At 44.4% G+C, this 22,381-nt stretch overlaps 1 protein-coding gene across 1 annotated transcript; it reads right to left on the bottom strand.

The window, feature by feature from the left end:
- Nucleotides 1–5,714: 5,714 nt before the first annotated feature.
- LOC123396261 (probable histidine kinase 4) lies at nucleotides 5,715–12,106 on the bottom strand. The gene is made up of 2 exons (XM_045091255.1): nucleotides 11,783–12,106; nucleotides 5,715–6,008 (listed from the first exon to the last, which is right to left on the bottom strand). Exons 1-2 carry the CDS (start codon nucleotides 12,104–12,106, stop codon nucleotides 6,000–6,002), a joined length of 333 nt encoding a protein of 110 aa, XP_044947190.1. The 3' UTR covers nucleotides 5,715–5,999.
- Between the last annotated feature and the right edge of the window lie 10,275 nt (nucleotides 12,107–22,381).

The raw sequence follows: 22,381 nt of genomic DNA, 5'->3' as shown, positions 1-22,381 counted from the left end.
TTCTTCTTAGAATTAATAGAATGATTATTCCAAAGAGGAAAAAAGATGACACTTCCCTCCAAAACAGCAAAAATAAATAAGGGGAGAAATAAGGAGAAGAAATAGAGAAGGAGGGAGAAGAAATAGAGAAAGGAGGGAGAGGGGGGGGGGGCTGGCGCTGCCACTACTCGGCCACGGCCAGGCCGAGTGGCCTATCGGCTTCCCCAAAGCCGAGTGGCAGTGGTCGGCCAGTAATCGGCCACGTGGAAGCCGAGAGCTCCCTGTCGGCTAGGGGGAGGCCGAGAGCACCCTGTCGGCTATGGCGAGGCCGAGAGCTCCCAGTCGGCCACAGGGTGGCCGAGGCAGGTATATTTCTCGAAATTTTTGATTTGGTGCATTATTTTTCAAAAAGAATAAAAAATGCAATATTTATAAAAAATTAGCCATTACAAAGGATAATTAACGACAAAAAATATAATTTACTACTAAATCTAGACTAAGAATATCATCAGTGTGATGACGGCCATGAGAAGAAATGGTGCCATCGATCCAGCTGGGAGAAAAAGGCCAATCACGCAAATGGCTAAAAGTGCATATCGAAGCATGTTGAATTTCTTGATTTGGCCTTCCATCACATCGTTCCTGAGTTGCATCTCATCTATTTGTCGTCTTAGTGGTTCAATGGAGTAGTCGAGCAACTCGCTCACGTATTTCTGGAAGAGATCAACCCATATCCATGTGAAGCAATATTTTCCCATTGTTTTCCGTGGAACACAATATGTATATAAACATATTGATGTGAGCGACACTAGAGGAGTTGAATTGTGCAAATTTTCTGAAAATCGATTAAGATGTATTTCTGGTCATATATGCACATTTCCACGGTTGGCACATATGTAGAACTCTCGCTGTGGACTCCATTCTATGTGCGACATACTCTTATCAACAGGGCGTCGACAGCCGCAAGGCAGCACATGGCCGGTATCGTCGACGTTGGTGGCGTAGCTGCCGGAATAAACGGAAGTTGCGCTGCTGCGGTGGGATGATTGGCCTAACAGGGCCGGCTGCATTGGCCGTGGGGACCTCATGGTGTAGCCAACAAGGCCAGACGAGAGCTCGCCGAGGGCGGGAGAGTCCCAAAATTTCAAAACGCTTCGTCAACGTGGGTCCATAACTAAGAGGGCCTATAACTAGTTAGGGAGAAGAATTGGAAGTAAAACGTATTTTGAGAAACCATGGTCACTAGTTTATATAGGCCAAACTTAGTGTTGGCATTCATGACTAGGAAACAACAAAACTATATAATATATCTGTGTCGTAGGCTCACATCCAACATCAACAATATATTCAGGCTGGTCAGCTAAGCAGGGCCCATGTTTCGATGGTGTTCCGCTGTGAGTCGACGCCGACACTAACTACACAAAGCTCACGAACCAATTTGTCCTATGTCATCTCTATTTGAAAAAATTAGTTCCGGTGTCGCGTCAAATTCGGGCGCCACCAACGTAAGTTGAGGGTAGCCGTTTATCCACTAGTGAAGAAATAATACCCTACGTCCAGCTTTTAATTGTATTGATATGGGGATAGTATAGAGTACATGTATCTACCATGAGATTGTTGTAATGAATATGAGATTATCTATTGACTAGCCTGGCCTCTGTTTATATAATACTAGAGGCCTAGGGTTTAGATGAGTCCTTGTCTTCTGTGCCAAGTCTTGTGGAATCTTTCTTGTATGCATCATGGGCTGTCCGAACTGGCCCATTAGGGAACCATTATGGGGGTCCTCGGCCCGACTAACTGGTCGAGAGATGACGTGTTGAGTACCCCCTAGTCGAGGACACCATCAGTAGCCCCCTGAACCGGTCTTCAAGTTGGGGACGCTCCTCGGTTCTGCTGAATTGTTCTTCATCTTCAGCCGTCGGTCTTGAAAGCTGGTTTAAGAAATCTTCCCATCTTTGATCTTGAGGATCGCCAAGCTGAAGCCGAAGAGTTCACACGTCGGGCATCCGACTAGTCCTTTATGTTTTTGGCCTATATCAATGTATTGTTATTTTTTACCCCGCACCTCGGGTTTGAAGTATTTCCCGTGCGGCGGTGTCCTCTTGCGTCCGAGCTCCAATGCCGAACTACATCTGAGGTGTCCTTTTGCAGCCCAGCTCCAACAATGATCGGTATCTGAGGTGTCATAGATTACCTCGGTCCTTGAAAAATTTGAAGGAGCTCATCCAATATTAAATGCCGAAATAGTCTTTTATGGAACCAACCATTCGCATCTGAGCTCTGTGCCGGACTGCTTCCGAGGTGGTGCACCACCTCGGTCTCGGGCTGTCTTTTGCGGAATTTATTTCTGATCGCTGCAATTTGTTTACTTCCAAGATGTATAGCCAATAGCCCTCAAGGTGTGTGTCAGTCTAAAACTGAGATGCACCTGAAGGAAAAAATTAAACCACTTATCCTAGTAGCCCCACTGACTCGCGTCAATTTAGGACATCGGCGTGAGGATCAATTCCTTGCTCGGCAACATGTTTTTAGGAGAAAAATGCGGTAGTCCTTGTGACTCAGGTTGGGTGAGGCCGACAAACCTGAGGATTGTAATCTCTTCGGAAACCGTTTTTGCACTTTGACTTTTCTACATTTATTAGGCAGTGCAGTATCCCCCGAGCCACTCGTCAGGTAGCAACACCATCGGCCTTTAGTGGCTTTCAATCAGAAGCGCAAAGCCCAGCGGCCTGATACGTCTCCAACGTATTCATAATTTTCGATTGTTACATGTTGTTATGTTATCATTCTATGATGTTTTATGATCATTTTATAGAAACTTTAAATCATTTTTTGGGACTAACCAATTGACATAGTGCCCAGTGCCGGTTGCTATTTTTTGTTGTTTTTTTTCTTTAGAGAAAATCAATACCAAATGAAGCCCAAATGACACGAAACTTTTTGAATATATTTTTTGACCAGAAGGAAACTTGGAGACCAAGGATGATCACCAGAGGAGGCCCAGGCAGCCCACTAGGCACCAGGGCACGCCGAGGGCCCCTAGAGTGGCCCCCTAGAGCGGCCTGCTTGGTAGTGGGGGCCTCGGGCACCTCCTCCACTAACTCTGAGTTCTATAAATACCACAATACTCCAGAAACCCTAGGGGAGTCGATGAAAAACCGTTTCAGCTACCGCAAGTTCTAGAAGCCATGAAATCGAATCTAGAGCTCGTTTCGGAGAGTAACACAATCATGGAGGGGTTCATCATCCTCATTGGTGCTCCTTAGATAATGCGTGAGTACTTCATACTAGACCTACGGGTCCGTAGGAAGTATCTAGATGGCTTTCTCTCTTGTTTTGTTTCTCAATACAATAGTCTCTTGGAGATCCATTTGATGTAACTCTATCTTTTGCGGTGTGTTTGTTGGGACCCGATGAATTATGAGATTATGATCAGATCTATGAAATTATATCCATCCTTGATTATTGTAGCCTCGTATTTCTTCTCCGATATTTGGTTTTTGTCTGGCCAACTTGATCTTTTATCTTGCAACGGAAGATGTGCTTTCTGATGGGTTCGATCTTGCGGTGCTCAATCTCAATGAAAGAAAGAAACATGACATACATGCATCATTGCTATTAAGGATAAAATGATGGGGCCTATTCCTATATGAATAGATCTTTTCTACATCATGTCATCTTTCTTAAAACATTACCCCGTTTCTTCATGAACTTAATACACTAGATGCGTGCTGGAGAGCGATCGATGTGCGGAGTAATAGAAGTATATGCAGGCAGAAGTCGATCTACTTCTCTTGGACGTGATGCCTATATACATAATCATTGTCTTGGATATGTTCATAATTATTTGCTCTTCTATAAATTTCCCAACAGTAATTTGTCTATTCATAGTTTGCTTTTCTCTCGAGAGAAGCCACTAGTGAAACCTACGGCCCCCGGGTCTACTTCACATCATCTATTTGCAATCTATATTTTGCTATTAGTTTTTTCATTTTATTTGCTCTTTTTTTCAGATATATATTATCCAAAAACCTAAAACAACCTTGCTGCGTTTTATTTGCCATCACTTTATTTGCATCTATCAATCTATCCTTTTACTTTACCCACGAGGGATTGACAACCACTACACGCGTTGGGTTGCGAGGATTTGTTATTTGTGTACGGGTATGGCTTACATAGTATTGTGGATCTTCCTACTCGATTGATACATTGGTTTCATAAGTGAGGGAAATACTTATAGTCATTGTGCTACATCACCCTTTAAGCTTGAAGGGAAACCAACGCAAATCAATGGGGAGTCACGGCCACCGGTCCTTTATTTGGGCACGGGTGCCGACTTAAGGATCGACATCCATAGTAAAATGAGTTTAGTCACAATTTATGTGTATTGATTCTATGTATTCAAGTACTTTGCATCATTAACTCTTGGTTTCAACCGACCATCGGCTTCAACCTCATCACCCAGTAGCCGGAAAGTGTTTGTCCTACTTTATAAAGCCTTTAGAAGGACAAAGGTTTACGAAAAACAAGACAATCCGATATATGGTTTTATAAACAAAGGTACGCGAAAGATATGTTATATTGCTATTAAACATAAGAAACATATTCTAAGAAAAATAATTCTATTATAAGTTTATTTTCCCAGGCTCTCATGTTAACCATGAGCATGAAACCTCACCTCCGATCAATGTGAGAGGAAAATAGTGACGATTTAGTTTTGGGAAAGTTCCCAAACTCTATGGACTTGTTGACCCTAAATGTTCACTTGCGTCGTTACCGACCAATTATATTCTTTAGATAGCTAGCTTTCGGCTTCACCTAGTCTGAGGTACTAACCCGGATAACCCTGTAGTAACAATCACACAGATGCTCCTTTACATCGTATCCAAACAATCGAGAACGTAGGGGATAAGCATAGGAGCGACGCAATCCAGATTGGCTAAAGTCTTAAGTCAAATTGATGCATATTTATGGCTTTAGAATGATGATTTCGGGAGGAAACACACGTATATCAAATATAAACACTGATGATATGTTGGTCTCTCCAAGAGTCCGGATGTAACCATGCCGAGGTGCCTCAAGGAGACCTCGACACATGTCGTGATAGTTAGCTTTTAAGCTGTTCTTTACAGCTTTATGCTATATGTTTATTCTGACTCCGTTGCGATTGTTTATCATTTGAAAGTGGTCCATCGTCGGCTTCCACCCTTTGGTAGATGCTATGAAGGGTGTTTCTGTAGTAACATGACAACCCTTAGCTGGCATCTCGATGCCCGGAGGCGGTTGTGTTTAGTGGAAACGAGGCAATGAGATATGCAGGCTTTATAACTTTCACTTAGCCATAGGAGTTACTACAACCCTTAGCTGGCATCTCGATGCCCGGAGGCGGTTGTGTTTAGTGGAAACGAGGCAATCCGATATGCAGGCTTTATAACTTTCACATAGCCATAGGAGCTTGAAGGTGGGAGGCCACTCACTAGCCCACCGGTTAGTGTTCGGCGTCAGCCGAGGTTGAGCCATTAACACTTTGGCCAATTTTATGAAAAGGCATCGTTTAACATGGGTAATCTCTATCGATCTTTTGTTTAACACATTCATTGGATGGTCGACTAGTTTACGCCTAGCATGGCAGTCACTCTTCGGCTTGCTCCACTAGGGTACTTAACGAGTCAAGCTAGAAATACAATCACACCGGTTCTGCCTTTACACCCTTGACCGAACATTGTGGAACGTAAGGGGCAAGTACGGGAGGTGGGCAACCCAATTTCGACCAAAGGCATGTTTCGAAACTGATGCATACAAGGAGATATCCAAGACGCCATGGTGCAGGTCGATAGGGAAGATGCGGAAATGTGGGTCGGCAAATATTTCCCCAGCTGAATGACTACGTAAGGGACCCAGTCAAGAGGAGGCTCCCTAAACGCCGAGGTGCATCTCGGCAAAAAGATGCCGAGCTGTGGGTCGACAAAGATTTTCCAAGAAAATCCACCATGCAGAACACCACGAACAAGAGGATGTCATGTTTCCTAAAAGAAAAACATAAAAATAGATTAAAACTGCCATAAGCGCCGCCATACCAAGTTTTGTAGCAAAAACTTCACATCCAAACTAAGTCAAGTTTCTTGGTGCCAATCCAAAAATTGGTTTTAAAGTTAATATGTGCTTCGATCGTGCTTTAACATGATACATCCAATCTCCATACTTTAAATGGGCCAGCCTTCGGCTTTAACATCTATATTCCGAAGGCGGAGTGTTTCTCTAAGACTTGTTTAGCGAACTAAACTCGAGCGACTTTAGAAAGAAACCAGTCTACCCGACTATTGACCACACACTCGTGTTGAAAAAAGGAGTCGTAGACAAAGACTTTGCAACAACCAAGAAGGAAACACATATATTATAAAATGGCTCATACAGATTTAAGAGCCCCAGTTAACTTAGGAAAAAGACTTTGCCGAAGCCCCAGTCCGTCTAACATGACGAAGCTAGTCGGCTGGTAACGCCGAAGTCCCCGAAGAAGGTTGATGAAGAAATGGCGAAGCCCCCGGTCCAGCCGAGGTGAGAGAGCAAGTCGACGTATAGGACATCGGCTAAATGAAGTGATGGCGCAGGGATGTTGACACAGGTCAGCACACCAAGGTGATGGCACAATTGAGTCGACAGAGGCAAGACGACGATATCGGTGCGCGAAGGTGACCGTGTTACCCAGTCGAAGCCAATTACCCACCCACATAAAATAGTGCAAGCCAAAAGTAATAACAAATCTTTACCGAATAATAAAGCAAATGGTGCTTTGCCCGTTCACCATCACGGATTTCTTTCAAAAGAGTCCCTTTGTTTTTAAGGATTAAACTTGCAATCCCTGTTTAAGTGAATACGTGAAAAATGATTCATTTTTAAACAAAGCACCCCGTCGTCTAGCATATTCAACGCGCTGCCGAGCAGATTTCTAAAGGAAAAAAAGGACCACATGAGCACGGGCTTGCCTCCTCTCCCTCTCGCCCATGCCGGCTGACACAGACCGTGCCGCCGCTTCCGGCGACCTCCGGCACCGTGCAGCAGACCCCCGAGCTCCCCACAGTTTGCGCCTCCCTTCCATGTGGCCAGATTCTTCGCTCTCGTCCTCTACCTTCCTATTTTTTTAGTTTTCCCGCTAAATTACTTCACAAAATGTTTGGGATTTTAATTTTTTTTCAAAATTTCATAATTTGTTCAGAACTTCAGAAAATGGTTCAGGTTCTTCAAAATTATTTTCTACAGTTTCAGTTTGTTTGTTCGCATATGCAAAAAATGTTCCTGTCTACGAAATTTGCTCAGAAATTCAAAACAATTATATGGTTTAAAAATTTCTTCACAATTTCATAATTTGTTCACAACTTCAAAAAATAGTTCACATTCTTCAAAAGCATTATCTACAGTTTAAAGATCGCCTTCTTGAGCATGGAAGAAACCCTAACAGAACAGAAACAAACATCTAAAAACAGGACCTTCCCGCCGACAAGGACCGAGATCCACCGTGCCCCCATGGTCCTAGGTCCAACGGAAACTAGGCGGACGGTCGACGTCGCAGTGGGGAGGCAGAGAAAACCTAGCTAGAAGTGGGTTGTTGGTTGCTGTATGAAAAATTTGAAGTTCCATACGATGAGAAGAGAGCATGTATTGGTGAACCTGCTACCTCTGGTACAGAACTGAGCTTGGTTTTATATTGGGGGAACTCGAACTTGGTTATGTACGTGTCAGAATTACATTAAATTGCACGTATGTGACATGGCGAGTCGAATACTTGGTAGTAGCATACATTGACACACACGTAGTCCTTGCTGCATGCCGTCGATGCCAACGGAGTGGCAACTGAGAAAGATGAGAGCCCACGATGCTGGTGGTGAGTAGCAGTGGGGCTGTGTGGATCTCGACGAGTATATACAGACTACAGAACATAGCTGGTGGTCCGAAGACGCGAAGAAGAGGGCACTTGCCACGGGTGGGCCGAAGACGAGCTCGGTTCCTGCATGCTAGTACTGTTTATTTAGTCCCACACGGCTCGTTTCGCTGGCCACTTCTCGGGTTATATAACGAGACGATGAGCCATGTATCCCGACGACGCAAGGCTAGTACTAGCTATGCTTGGTCTGCCGAGGTAAAAGCTTGTCACCCATGTCTCTGTTAACTTGTGTATGTTGGGGGCTAGAAGTACGTAGCGACGTAAGTCTTTTTTATACACATATTTCTTTTTTATATAGACTAATGTCAAAAAATCAATTTTATTTTTCCTCTTCATTTCACTCGGACCGACATCCATTTCTTTCCTTTGACTCGGACTAACTTTGAATTTCTTTTTGTTGTATTTATTTTCTTTGATTCAGACTAATTCCGATATTTCTTTTTCATATACACTAATGTCAAAAAACAATTTTATTTTTCCTCTTCATTTTACTCGGACCGACATCGAACCATTTCTTTCCTTTGACTCGGACTAACTCTTAATTTCTTTTTGTTGTATTTATTTATTTTCATTCGGACTAGTTTCGGATCTCCTTTTGTTGTTGCTCCCACGCTCATGTTTGTTGGGCGCCAGAAGTATGGTGTGAAAGCATCTACAGCCATGCATTCCGAACATGTGTCAAATACCCGCACGGACGGTCTGATCAGCGATCAGACGACTTCCGGATCTCCTTTTGTTGTATTTATTTCCTTTGATCCAGACTAATTCTGATATTTCTTTTTCATATAGACTAATGTCAATTTTTTTTCCTCTTCATTTCACTCGGACCGACATCGAACCATTTCTTTCCTTTGACTCGGACTAACTTTGAATTTCTTTTTGTTGTATTTATTTCCTTTGATTTAGACTAATTCCGATTCTCCTTTTGTTGTTGCTCACACGCTCATGTTTGTTGGGCGCCAGAAGTATGGTGTGAAAGCATCTACAGTCGTGCATCCCGAACGTGTGTCAAACATCCGTACGGACGGTTTGATCAGTGATCGGACTAGTTCCGGATCTCCTTTTATTGTATATTCATATTTCTTTTTCGTATAGACTAATGTCAAAAAATCAATTTTATTTTTCCTCTTCATTTCACTCGGACCGACATCGAACCATTTCTTTCCATTGACTCGGACTAACTTCGAATTTCTTTTTGTTGTATTTATTTCCTTTGATTCAGACTAATTCCGATATTTCTTTTTCATATACACTAATGTCAAAAAACAATTTTATTTTTCCTCTTCATTTCACTCGGACCGACATCGAACCATTTCTTTCCTTTGACTCAGACTAACTCTTAATTTCTTTTTGTTGTATTTATTTCTTTTCATTCGGACTAGTTTCGGATCTCCTTTTGTTGTTGCTCACACACTCATGTTTGTTGGGCGCCAGAAGTATGGTGTGAAAGCATCTACAGCCATGCATCCCGAACATGTGTCAAATACCTGCACGGACGGTCTGATCAGTGATCAGACGACTTCCGGATCTCCTTTTGTTGTATTTATTTCCTTTGATTCAGACTAATTCTGATATTTCTTTTTCATATAGACTAATGTCAATTTTTTTCCTCTTCATTTCACTCGGACCGACATCGAACCATTTCTTTCCTTTGACTCGAACTAACTTTGAATTTCTTTTTGTTGTATTTATTTCCTTTGATTCAGACTAATTCGGATTCTCCTTTTGTTGTTGCTCACACGCTCATGGGCGCCAGAAGTATGGTGTGAAAGTATCTACAGTCGTGCATCCCGAACGTGTGTCAAACATCCGTACGGACGATTTGATCAGTGATCGGACTAGTTCCGGATCTCCTTTTATTGTATACACATATTTCTTTTTCATATAGACTAATGTCAAAAAATCAATTTTATTTTTCCTCTTCATTTCACTCGGACCGACATCGAACCATTTCTTTCCTTTGACTCGGACTAACTCTGGATTTCTTTTTGTTGTATTTATTTCCTTTGATTCGGACTAGTTCCGGATCTCCTTTTGTTGTTGCTCAAAGGCTCATGTTTGTTGGGCGCCAGAATTAGGGTGTGAAAGCATCTACAACAGTGCATCCCGAACGCGTGTCAAACACACGCACGAACAGTCTGATCAGTGATCGGACTAGTTCCGGATCTCCTTTTGTTGTATTTATTTCCTTTGATTCGGACTAGTTCCGGATCTCCTTTCGTTGTTGCTAACAGGCTCATGTTTGTTGGGTGTCGAAAGTATGGTGTGAGAGCATCTACATCCGTGCATCCCGAACATGTGTCAAACACCCACATGAACGGTGTGATCAGTGAGCAGTAAAATAACATACGATCCAAACACCCGCACGATCGGTGTAATCAGTGATCGTAAAAAAACATACGATCCAAACACAGGTCTCAAACGTACGGACTGACCGCCATCTCTCATATCTAGATCAAATACGGAGACCAGCACCGAAACACCGAACCATTTATTTTCGTTGACTCAGACTAACACCGAAACTCTTTTTGTTGTATTTATTTCCTTTGACTCGGAATAACTTTGAATCTCTTTTTGGCTCTTTTCAAGAATTCATCCGATTATCCAGTTAACTTGCCGATTAATCCCTACTCATTGGGTCATCGAGTAGTCGATTAACTCAAAAATCGTTCGATTAATTAATTAATTGGCCGATTAGCCTATTAATCCTCTACTCGCAGACAAACCGAGCAGCTACCAGTTAATTGTTTTCCTTTTTCATATAGACTAAAATTTCTAAAAGGCAATTTCATTTTTTCTTTTCGTTTCATTCGAACCGGCATTCCTTTTTCATATTGACTAAAATATGTAAAAATCAATTCTATTTTTCCTTTTCATTTCACTCGGACCTTTGACTCGGAATAACTCCGATTCTCTTTTTTGTATTTATTTCCTTCGATTCAGATTAAATCCAAATCTCTTTTCATTGTATTTATATTTTTTAACTCGAACTAACTCCGTATCTCTTTTTGTTGTTACTCACATGCTCATGTCTGTTGGGCGTGAAAAGTATGACTTGAGAGCATCTACAGCTGGGTGTCCCAAACACGCTTCAAAACATCCGGACGGATGGCCTGGTCAATGACCGATCAAAATAAAATTGATCCAGATGGACGCCTCAAACGCTCGAACTAATGAGCACCTCTCATATCCATATAAAATAAGGGGATGTCCGGACGCATCTGCCACATCGTACCTGACATGCCTACAACACAAAAGAATCGCACCAAAGCCACCCATCAATCTACCGGATCCATTTGCTCTCTTCTCTCTTGTTTCTCCTTCGCGTCGTATGTCTCACAATCCGTCGGCATCCTTGCTCCACAACCGTTCCGAGCCTCAGTACCGAAAAGATCGACACAATAGTCCTCTCTCTCGTGCCCGTTGCCATGGACATCGCCGTGCTCCGGATGCCACCGCGGTACGTCCAGCAACTCTCGGTCTTAGCCTTGCCCGTTCTGTGTTCGAGAGAATGTCTGAGCTGGTTTTTTGTGATTTATTTGTAGGGAGCAGCCGTACAAAGGCAGAGCATGTACTTCTGCTGCGTGGTCAAGGTATCATCGTAATGGATGGGACTGGGAGAGGCAGCAGGCAGGAGCCAGCCAGGGCCGGCTCAGAAGCCAGACAGGCGAGTAACTCCGGGCGCAGAGCGAGCAAGCGAGCGAGCATCTGAGCCAGAGCATGGCGCCCACGAACTCGCTGCGGTGGAGCCGAGGAAGCAGTGGCGACTGCTGAAGCTGTCCGTCGTGGTGACGGCAGGCACGCATGGATGGAAGGCAGTGGTGGGAGGTAGGGGAGGGAGGGAGGGAGGGAGGGACGGACCTGGTCGAGCGCGGGCGGCTGCTTCTCGTAGTGGAAGGTGGCGACGAGGATGGCGAGGGCGTGGACGTGGTTGACGGAGACGGCGAACTGGTCCTGCAGCATGCGGGCGCGCTCCTCGCACATGCACACGATGCCCTCCTCGGCCTTGACCAGCGCGTTGTGGCGGAGGCTGCGGTGCAGCACCAGCACCCCGCTCAACGCCAGCGCCACCCCTACCGCCGCGCTCAGCTTCGACTTGGCGCGCCACCCCTTGCCCTCCTCCTTCCCTTCCTCCCCCACCGCCACCGCCGCCGCCGCCTCCCCTCCTCCCACCCCCATCCCCATCCCCGCCCGCCCAATCAGCTCAGCTCAGCTCACATGCGCCGCGCCGCGCGCCGACCCGGTATCTATTTAGTCCCACACGGCTCGTTTAGCTGGCCACTTCTCGGGTTATATAGCAAGACGATGAGCCATGTATGGCCGACGACGCAAGGCTAGCACTAGCTATGCTTGGTCTGCCGAGGTAAAAAGCGGTCGTGACGTACTTCCGGCTGGGTTTGGCCCAGCAGCCTGTCACCCTAGGTCGCTGTTAACTCGTGCATGTTGGGGGCTAGAAATACGGAGCGACGTCAGTCTTTTTTTACACATATTTCGTTTTTCTATAGACTAATGTCAAAAAATCAATTTTATTTTTCGTCTTCATTTCACTCGGACTAACTATGAATTTCTTTTTGTGAGCGCATCTACAGCCGTGCATCCCGAAAGCGTGTCAAACACCTGCACCGACGGTCTAATTGGTAATCGGTAAAAAACATACTATCCAAACAGAGGTCTCAAACGATAGGGCTGACCGCTACCTCTCATATTCTTTTTTTAAACACATTTCTTTTTCATATATACTAATGTCAATGTCAAAAAATCAATTTTATTTTTCGTCTTCATTTCACTCGGACTAACTATGAATTTCTTTTTGTGAGCGCATCTACAGCCGTGCATCCCGAAAGCGTGTCAAACACCTGCACCGACGGTCTAATTGGTAATCGGTAAAAAACATACTATCCAAACAGAGGTCTCAAACGATAGGGCTGACCGCTACCTCTCATATTCTTTTTTTAAACACATTTCTTTTTCATATATACTAATGTCAAAAAATCTATTTTATTTTTCCTCTTCATTTCACGCCCGGTGGGCAAGGTGTGGCACGTGTCATACCTTGATTTGGAGCCAAAAAAATTTAATACTAGTGCTAATCACTTTGTGCCCACGACCAGACCACGACGCATCTTCCTCCACTTCTGTCTTCCTCTGCTCTGCTCCTCTCCTCACCCCAGTCCCCAGTGCGCCTCAGTCCTCACCCCACACAAATCCTAGGCGGCGGCGGCCGCTGAACCAGAGGCGGCGGCGCGGGCCAGCAAACGGCGGCGGCTGCGGCCTGCGGCGGCGGCCGGGGGATAAGGGAGGCCGGGAGAGGCGACGGCGGCGGCTGCGGCCTGCGGCGGGCGGGCGAGGCGACGGCGGGGCAGGGGATAGGGGCGGCCGGGGGAGGCGACGGCCGGGGGAGGCGACGACGGGGCAGGGGATAGGGGCGGCTGGGGGAGGTGTCACTACTGATGAGTTCGTCCCATGAAACTATTCTATTGTCTATCTTGAAATTGCTAGCAAAGCGTAGAAGACACTCCGACATACCATTGTGAAAACTACGATCGAAAGGATAATGCGACATTTTGAGCACACTCCTTAACAACCTTGTTGTGAAGAGGGTTTTATAGGTGCTGAAGAGCGGGAAATAAATGGCGGGAAAGCGAGGCGGGAACGAAATGGTGGGAAAGCTAGGCGGGAACAAAATGGCGGGAAAGCAAGGCAGGAACAAAAATGCTTTGTTGGTTCTTCGTGGATAACACATATACTACCAATAACTTGAGATTACAGACAAACTAAGATAGACCTTGCCGGAATTAAAATACAACTTGCTGAAATTAAGATACAACGTGCTGACACAACCTGCTGAAATTAAGATACAACTTGCTGAAATTATAATAAATCTACTGAGTCCAGCGTGGATATTTCCCTTTTCCATCACCGGCTTCTTCTGTTGCTTTGGCCGCACGAGCCCTTTCTCTCTTTTTCCCCCTCTCAGCTTCACGGGCCTGTTCCCGCTGTTTGTAAACCTCCTCCAACCGAAGTTTCTCTTCTTGGTTCTTCCTTATCATCTCATCAATAAAATCCCTCTGCTCCACACAGTAATCTTCCCACTCTTTCTTCTGCTCTGCTTTCTCCTCTGCTTCAGCCTTCGCGCGGCGCTCTTCCAAGTCCAAGCTAGCCCATGCACGACGACCTCTTTCACGAATCTCGGTCACCGCCTAGTCCGGCATTTCCGTGTCAATCCAACGATAGTACATGCAGAGAGGAGGAGGAGACTACAATATATATATATATATATAAATATCAAGTAAACAATAATATCAACAACATATTTACTCTGGTTAACTTGAGCATACCGGAGGCCTGAGGTACGTAGAAATAGATTTGGGCGGATCAGATTCATAATTGGCGCACATGAAAAACTTCATGCCCAACCAATCGGAAAAATCTGTCACCTCCTTCACCTTGCAGAGATCACCGCACCAACATCGAACTGCTTCCACACCCCGAGGCAAACTCGCACTCTGCATTTTCTTAGGCCTGATGCTCTGATCCGAGCAAGGCAAACTCATATTCACTGGATGATGGAGGATGGAAGGCAGTGCTAGTGTTCTCAAGTGAGGCTGGATGATGGAGGAAGGCAGTCCAATGCCTCCTTTTATAGATTTAGATGACCAGGAATATGGCGGGAAAAAGAGGAGGGAAATGAGGCGGGAAATAAGAGGGTAAATAGTTGGCGGGAAACGAAACGTGCAAAATTTGGCGGGAAAGGTGGTGCGAAAAATTAGGCGGGAATGGAGACATGGAAATATTTACGGCAACGCAGTAGGCAAAATAGTAACGTTCAAAATACACATAAGTTTCTTACATAAAATATCATCGCGAGTGAGACGGATAGTTTGGATGCCCTCCTCCTTACACAACATAAAATATCATCACGAGTGAGACGTTCAAAACAGTTCATGTAAGCTAGTCTTTTCATCCTCTAAAAACAGTTCATGGGTGTAGCATTGCTCTAAGCAATATGACAAAGACAATAGTGACAGATTTAGTTTTACAAAATTTAATCTTTTGTTTTGCGAATGTTCAAAATCTAGTTGTTATCTGTTCAAGAAGTAGAAAATTGTAATTTTAGTTCCATGTGTCTATTGCTATTTATCCAAGAAAAGGAGTACATCATTTTAGTACCATTTTTTCATTGTTTGAATTCTTCTTAGAATTAATCGAATGATTATTCCAAAGAGGAAAAAAGATGACACTTTCCTCCAAAACAGCAAAAATAAATAAGGGGAGAAATAAGGAGAAGAAATAGAGAAGGAGGGAGAAGAAATAGAGAAAGGATGGAGAGGGGGGGAGGGGCTGGCGCTACCACTACTCGGCCACGGCCAGGCCGAGTGGCCTATCGGCTTCCTCAAAGCCGAGTGGCAGTGGTCGGCCACTAATCGGCCACGTGGAAGCCGAGAGCTCCCTGTCGGCTAGGGGGAGGCCGAGAGCACCCTGTCGGCTATGGCGAGGCCGAGAGCTACCAGTCGGCCACAGGGTGGCCGAGGCAGGTATATTTCTCGAATTTTTTGAATTGGTGCATTATTTTTCAAAAAGAATAAAAAATGCAATATTTATAAAAAATTAGCCATTACATAAGGATAATTAACGATAAAAAATATAATTTACTACTAAATCTAGACTAAGAATATCATCAGTGTGATGACCGCCATGAGAAGAAATGGTGCCATCGATCGAGCTGAGAGAAAAAGGCCAATCACGCAAATGGCTAAAAGTGCATATCGAAGCATGTTGAATTTCTTGATTTGGCCTTCCATCACATCGTTCCTGAGTTGCATCTCATCTATCTGTCGTCTTAGTGGTTCAATGGAGTAGTCGAGCAACTCGCTCAAGTATTTCTAGAAGAGATCTACCCATATCCATGTGAAGCAATATTTTCCCATTGTTTTCCGTGGATCACAATATGTATATAAACATATTGATGTGAGCGACACTAGAGGAGTTGAATTGTGCAAATTTTCTGAAAATCGATTAAGATGTATTTCTGGTAATATATGCACATTTTCACGGTTGGCACATATGTAGAACTCTCGCTGTGGATTCCATTCTATGTGCGACATACTCTTATCAACAGGGCGTCGACAGCTGCAAAGCAGCACATGGTCGGTATCATCGACATTGGTGGTGTAGCTGCCGGAATAAAGGGAAGTTGCACTGCTGCGGTGGGATGATTCGCCTAACAGGGCCGGCTGCATTGGCCGTGGGGACCTCATGGTGTAGCCAACAAGGCCAGACGAGAGCTCGCCGAGGGCGGCAGAGTCCCAAAATTTCAAAACGCTTCGTCAATGTGGGTCCATAACTAAAAGGGTCTATAACTAGTTAGGGAGAAGAATTGGAAGTAAACGTATTTTGAGAAACCATGGTCACTAGTTTATATAGGTCAAACTTAGTGTTGGCATTCATGACTAGGAAACAACAACACTATATAACATATCTGTGTCGTAGGCACACATCCAACATCAACAATATTTTCAGTCTGGTCAGCTAAGCAGGGCCCATGTTTCGATGGTGTTCCGCTGTGAGTCGACGCCGGCACTAACTACACAAAGCTCACGAACCAATTTGTCCTATGTCATCTCTATTTGAAAAAATTAGTTCCGGTGTCGCGTCAAATTCGGGCGCCACCAATGTAAGTTGAGGGTAGCCGTTTATCCACTAGTGAAGAAATAATACCCTACGTCCAGCTTTTAATTGTATTGATATGGGGATAGTATAGAGTTCATGTATCTACCATGAGATTGTTGTAATGAATATGAGATTATCTATTGACTAGTCTGGCCTCTGTTTATATAATACTAGAGGCCTAGGGTTTAGATGAGTCCTTGTCTTCTGTGCCAAGTCTTGTGGAATCTCTCTTGTATGCATCATGTGCTGTCCGAAGTGGACCATTAGGGAACCATTATGGGGGTCCTCGGCCCGACTAACTGGTCGAGAGATGACGTGGTGAGTACCCCCTAGTCGAGGACACCATCAGTAGCCCCCTGAACCGGTCTTCAAGTTGGGGACGCTCCTCGGTTCTGCTGAATTGTTCTTCATCTTCTGCCGTCGGTCTTGAAAGCTGGTTTAAGAAATCTTCCCATCTTTGATCTTGAGGATCGCCAAGCTGAAGCCAAAGAGTTCACACGTCGGGCATCCGACTAGTCCTTTATGTTTTTGGCCTATATCAATGTATTGTTATTTTTTACCCCGCACCTCGGGTTTGAAGTATTTCCCGTGCGGCGGTGTCCTCTTGCGTCCGAGCTCCAATGCCGAACTGCATCTGAGGTGTCCTTTTGCAGCCCAGCTCCAACAATGGTCGGTATCTGAGGTGTCATAGATTACCTCGGTCTTTGAAAAATTTGAAGGAGCTCATCCAATATTAAATGCCGAAATAGTCTTTTATGGAACCAGCCATTCGCAACTGAGCTCTGTGTCGGACTGCTTCCGAGGTGGTGCACCACCTCGGTCTCGGGCTATCTTTTGCGGAATTTATTTCTGATCGCTGCAATTTATTTACTTCCAAGATGTATAGCCAATAGCCCTCAAGGTGTGTGTCAGTCTAAAACGAGATGCACCCGAAGGAAAAAAATTAAACCACTTATCCTGTAGCCCCACCGACTCGCGTCAATTTAGGACATCGGCGTGAGGATCAATTCCTTGCTCGGCAACATGTTTTTAGGAGAAAAACGCGGTAGTCCTTGTGACTCAGGTTGGGTGAGGCCGACAAACCTGAGGATTGTAATCTCCTCGGAAACCGTTTTTGCACTTTGAATTTTCTACATTTATTAGGCAGTGCAGTATCCCCCGAGCCACTCGTCACGTAGCAACACCAGATGAGGGGATCCATATACCCCTTTAGTGGCTTTCAATCAGAAGCGCAAAGCCCAGCGGCCTGATACGTCTCCAACGTATTCATAGTTTTTGATTGTTAGATGCTGTTATGTTATCATTCTATGATGTTTTATGATCATTTTATAGCAACTTTAAATCATTTTTTGGGACTAACCAATTGACATAGTGCCCAGTGTCGGTTGCTATTTTTTGTTGTTTTTTTTCTTTAGAGAAAATCAATACCAAATGAAGCCCAAATGAAACGAAACTTTTTGAATATATTTTTTGACCAGAAGGAAACTTGGAGACCAAGGATGATCACCAGAGGAGGCCCAGGCGGCCCACTAGGCACCAGGGCACGCCGAGGGCCCCTAGAGCGGCCTGCTTGGTAGTGGGGGCCTCGGGCACCTCCTCCACTAACTCTGAGTTCTATAAATACCACAATACTCCAGAAACCCTAGGGGAGTCGAATAAAAACCGTTTCAGCCACCGCAAGTTCTAGAAGCCACGAAATCGAAACTAGAGCTCGTTTCGGAGAGTAACACAATCATGGAGGGGTTCATCATCCTCATTGGTGCTCCTTAGATAATGCGTGAGTACTTCATACTAGACCTACGGGTCCGTAGGAAGTATCTAGATGGCTTTCTCTCTTGTTTTGTTTCTCAATACAATAGTCTCTTGGAGATCCATTTGATGTAACTCTATCTTTTGCGGTGTGTTTGTTGGGACCCGATGAATTATGAGATTATGATCAGATCTATGAAATTATATCCATCCTTGATTATTGTAGCCTCGTATTTCTTCTCCGATATTTGGTTTTTGTCTGGCCAACTTGATCTTTTATCTTGCAACGGAAGATGTGCTTTCTGATGGGTTCGATCTTGCAATGTTTATCATTTGAAAGTGGCCCATCGTCGGCTTCCACCCTTTGGTAGATGCTATGAAGGGTGTTTCTGTAGTAACAAGACAACCCTTAGCTGGCATCTCGATGCCCGGAGGCGGTTGTGTTTAGTGGAAACGAGGCAATGAGATATGCAGGCTTTATAACTTTCACTTAGCCATAGGAGTTACTACAACCCTTAGCTGGCATCTCGATGCCCGGAGGCGGTTGTGTTTAGTGGAAACGAGGCAATCCGATGTGCAGGCTTTATAACTTTCACTTAGCCATAGGAGCTTGAAGGTGGGAGGCCACTTACTAGCCCACCGGTTAGTGTTCGGCGTCAGCCGAGGTTGAGCCATTAACACTTCGGCCAATTTTATGAAAAGGCATCGTTTAACATGGGTAATCCCTATCGATCTTTTGTTTAACACATTCATTGGATGGTCGACTAGTTTACGCCTAGCATGGCAGTCACTCTTCGGCTTGCTCCACTAGGGTACTTAACGAGTCAAGCTAGAAATACAATCACACTGGTTCTGCCTTTACACCCTTGACCGAACATTGTGGAACGTAAGGGGCAAGTACGGGAGGTGGGCAACCCAATTTCGACCAAAGACATGTTTCGAAACTGATGCATACAAGGCAATATCCAAGACGCCATGGTGCAGGTCGATAGGGAAGATGCGGAAATGTGGGTCGGCAAATATTTCCCCAGCTGAATGACTACGTAAGGGACCCAGTCAAGAGGAGGCTCCCTAAACGCCGAGGTGCATCTCGGCAGAAAGATGCCGAGCTGTTGGTCGACAAAGATTTTCCAAGAAAATCCATCATGCAGAACACCACGAACAAGAGGATGTCATGTTTCCTAAAAGAAAAACATAAAAATAGATTAAAACTGCCATAAGCGCCGCCATACCAAGTTTTGTAGCAAAAACTTCACATCCAAACTAAGTCAAGTTTCTTGGTGCCAATCCAAAAATTGGTTTTAAAGTTAATATGTGCTTCGATCGTGCTTTAACATGATACATCCAATCTCCATACTTTAAATGGGCCAGCCTTCGGCTTTAACATCTATATTCCGAAGGCGGAGTGTTTCTCTAAGACTTGTTTAGCGAACTAAACTCGAGCGACTTTAGAAAGAAACCAGTCTACCCGACTATTGACCACACACTCGTGTTGAAAAAAGGAGTCGTAGACAAAGACTTTGCAAAAACCAAGAAGGAAACACATATATTATAAAATGGCTCATACAGATTTAAGAGCCCCAGTTAACTTACGAAAAAGACTTTGCCGAAGCCCCAGTCCGTCTAACATGACGAAGCTAGTCGGCTGGTAACGCCGAAGTCCCCGAAGAAGGTTGATGAAGAAATGGCGAAGCCCCCGGTCCAGCCGAGGTGAGAGAGCAAGTCGACGTATAGGACATCGGCTAAATGAAGTGATGGCGCAGGGATGTTGACACAGGTCAGCACATCAAGGTGATGGCACAATTGAGTCGACAGAGGCAAGACGACGATATCGGTGCGCGAAGGTGACCGTGTTACCCAGTCGAAGCCAATTACCCACCCACATAAAATAGTGCAAGCCAAAAGTAATAACAAATCTTTACCGAATAATAAAGCAAATGGTGCTTTGCCCGTTCACCATCGCGGATTTCTTTCAAAAGAGTCCCTTTGTTTTTAAGGATTAAACTTGCAATCCCTGTTTAAGTGAATACGTGAAAAATGATTCATTTTTAAACAAAGCACCCCGTCGTCTAGCATATTCAACGCGCTGTCCGAGCAGATTTCTAAAGGAAAAAAAGGACCACATGAGCACGGGCTTGCCTCCTCTCCCTCTCGCCCATGCCGGCTGACACAGACCGTGCCGCCGCTTCCGGCGACCTCCGGCACCGTGCAGCAGACCCCCGAGCTCCCCACAGTTTGCGCCTCCCTTCCATGTGGCCAGATTCTTCGCTCTCGTCCTCTACCTTCCTATTTTTTTAGTTTTCCCGCTAAATTACTTCACAAAATGTTTGGGATTTTAATTTTTTTTTCAAAATTTCATAATTTGTTCAGAACTTCAGAAAATGGTTCAGGTTCTTCAAAATTATTTTCTACAGTTTCAGTTTGTTTGTTCGCATATGCAAAAAATGTTCCTGTCTACGAAATTTGCTCAGAAATTCAAAACAATTATATGGTTTAAAAATTTCTTCACAATTTCATAATTTGTTCACAACTTCAAAAAATAGTTCACATTCTTCAAAAGCATTATCTACAGTTTAAAGATCGCCTTCTTGAGCATGGAAGAAACCCTAACAGAACAGAAACAAACATCTAAAAACAGGACCTTCCCGCCGACAAGGACCGAGATCCACCGTGCCTCCATGGTCCTAGGGCCAACGGAAACTAGGCGGACGGTCGACGTCGCAGTGGGGAGGCAGAGAAAACCTAGCTAGAAGTGGGTTGTTGGTTGCTGTATGAAAAATTTGACACACACGTAGTCCTTGCTGCATGCCGTCGATGCCAACGGAGTGGCAACTGAGAAAGATGAGAGCCCACGATGCTGGTGGTGAGTAGCAGTGGGGCTGTGTGGATCTCGACGAGTATATACAGACTACAGAGCATAGCTGGTGGTCCGAAGACGCGAAGAAGAGGGCACTTGCCACGGGTGGGCCGAAGACGAGCTCGGTTCCTGCATGCTAGTACTGTTTATTTAGTCCCACACGGCTCGTTTCGCTGGCCACTTCTCGGGTTATATAACGAGACGATGAGCCATGTATCCCGACGACGCAAGGCTAGTACTAGCTATGCTTGGTCTGCCGAGGTAAAAGCTTGTCACCCATGTCTCTGTTAACTTGTGTATGTTGGGGGCTAGAAGTACGTAGCGACGTAAGTCTTTTTTATACACATATTTCTTTTTTATATAGACTAATGTCAAAAAATCAATTTTATTTTTCCTCTTCATTTCACTCGGACCGACATCCATTTCTTTCCTTTGACTCGGACTAACTTTGAATTTCTTTTTGTTGTATTTATTTTCTTTGATTCAGACTAATTCCGATATTTCTTTTTCATATACACTAATGTCAAAAAACAATTTTATTTTTCCTCTTCATTTCACTCGGACCGACATCGAACCATTTCTTTCCTTTGACTCGGACTAACTCTTAATTTCTTTTTGTTGTATTTATTTATTTTCATTCGGACTAGTTTCGGATCTTCTTTTGTTGTTGCTCCCACGCTCATGTTTGTTGGGCGCCAGAAGTATGGTGCGAAAGCATCTACAGCCATGCATCCCGAACATGTGTTAAATACCCGCACGGACGGTCTGATCAGCGATCAGACGACTTCCGGATCTTCTTTTGTTGTATTTATTTCCTTTGATTCAGACTAATTCTGATATTTCTTTTTCATATAGACTAATGTCAATTTTTTTTCCTCTTCATTTCACTCGGACCGACATCGAACCATTTCTTTCCTTTGACTCGGACTAACTTTGAATTTCTTTTTGTTGTATTTATTTCCTTTGATTCAGACTAATTCCGATTCTCCTTTTGTTGTTGCTCACACGCTCATGTTTGTTGGGCGCCAGAAGTATGGTGTGAAAGCATCTACAGTCGTGCATCCCGAACGTGTGTCAAACATCCGTACGGACGGTTTGATCAGTGATCGGACTAGTTCCGGATCTCCTTTTATTGTATACACATATTTCTTTTTCGTATAGACTAATGTCAAAAAATCAATTTT

Source organism: Hordeum vulgare, chromosome 5H, assembly GCF_904849725.1.
Source record: "Hordeum vulgare subsp. vulgare chromosome 5H, MorexV3_pseudomolecules_assembly, whole genome shotgun sequence".
Lineage (NCBI taxonomy): Eukaryota > Viridiplantae > Streptophyta > Magnoliopsida > Poales > Poaceae > Hordeum > Hordeum vulgare.
The sequence above is the reverse complement of the archived record's forward strand: the minus strand, read 5'-3'. Positions and strand labels throughout refer to the sequence as shown.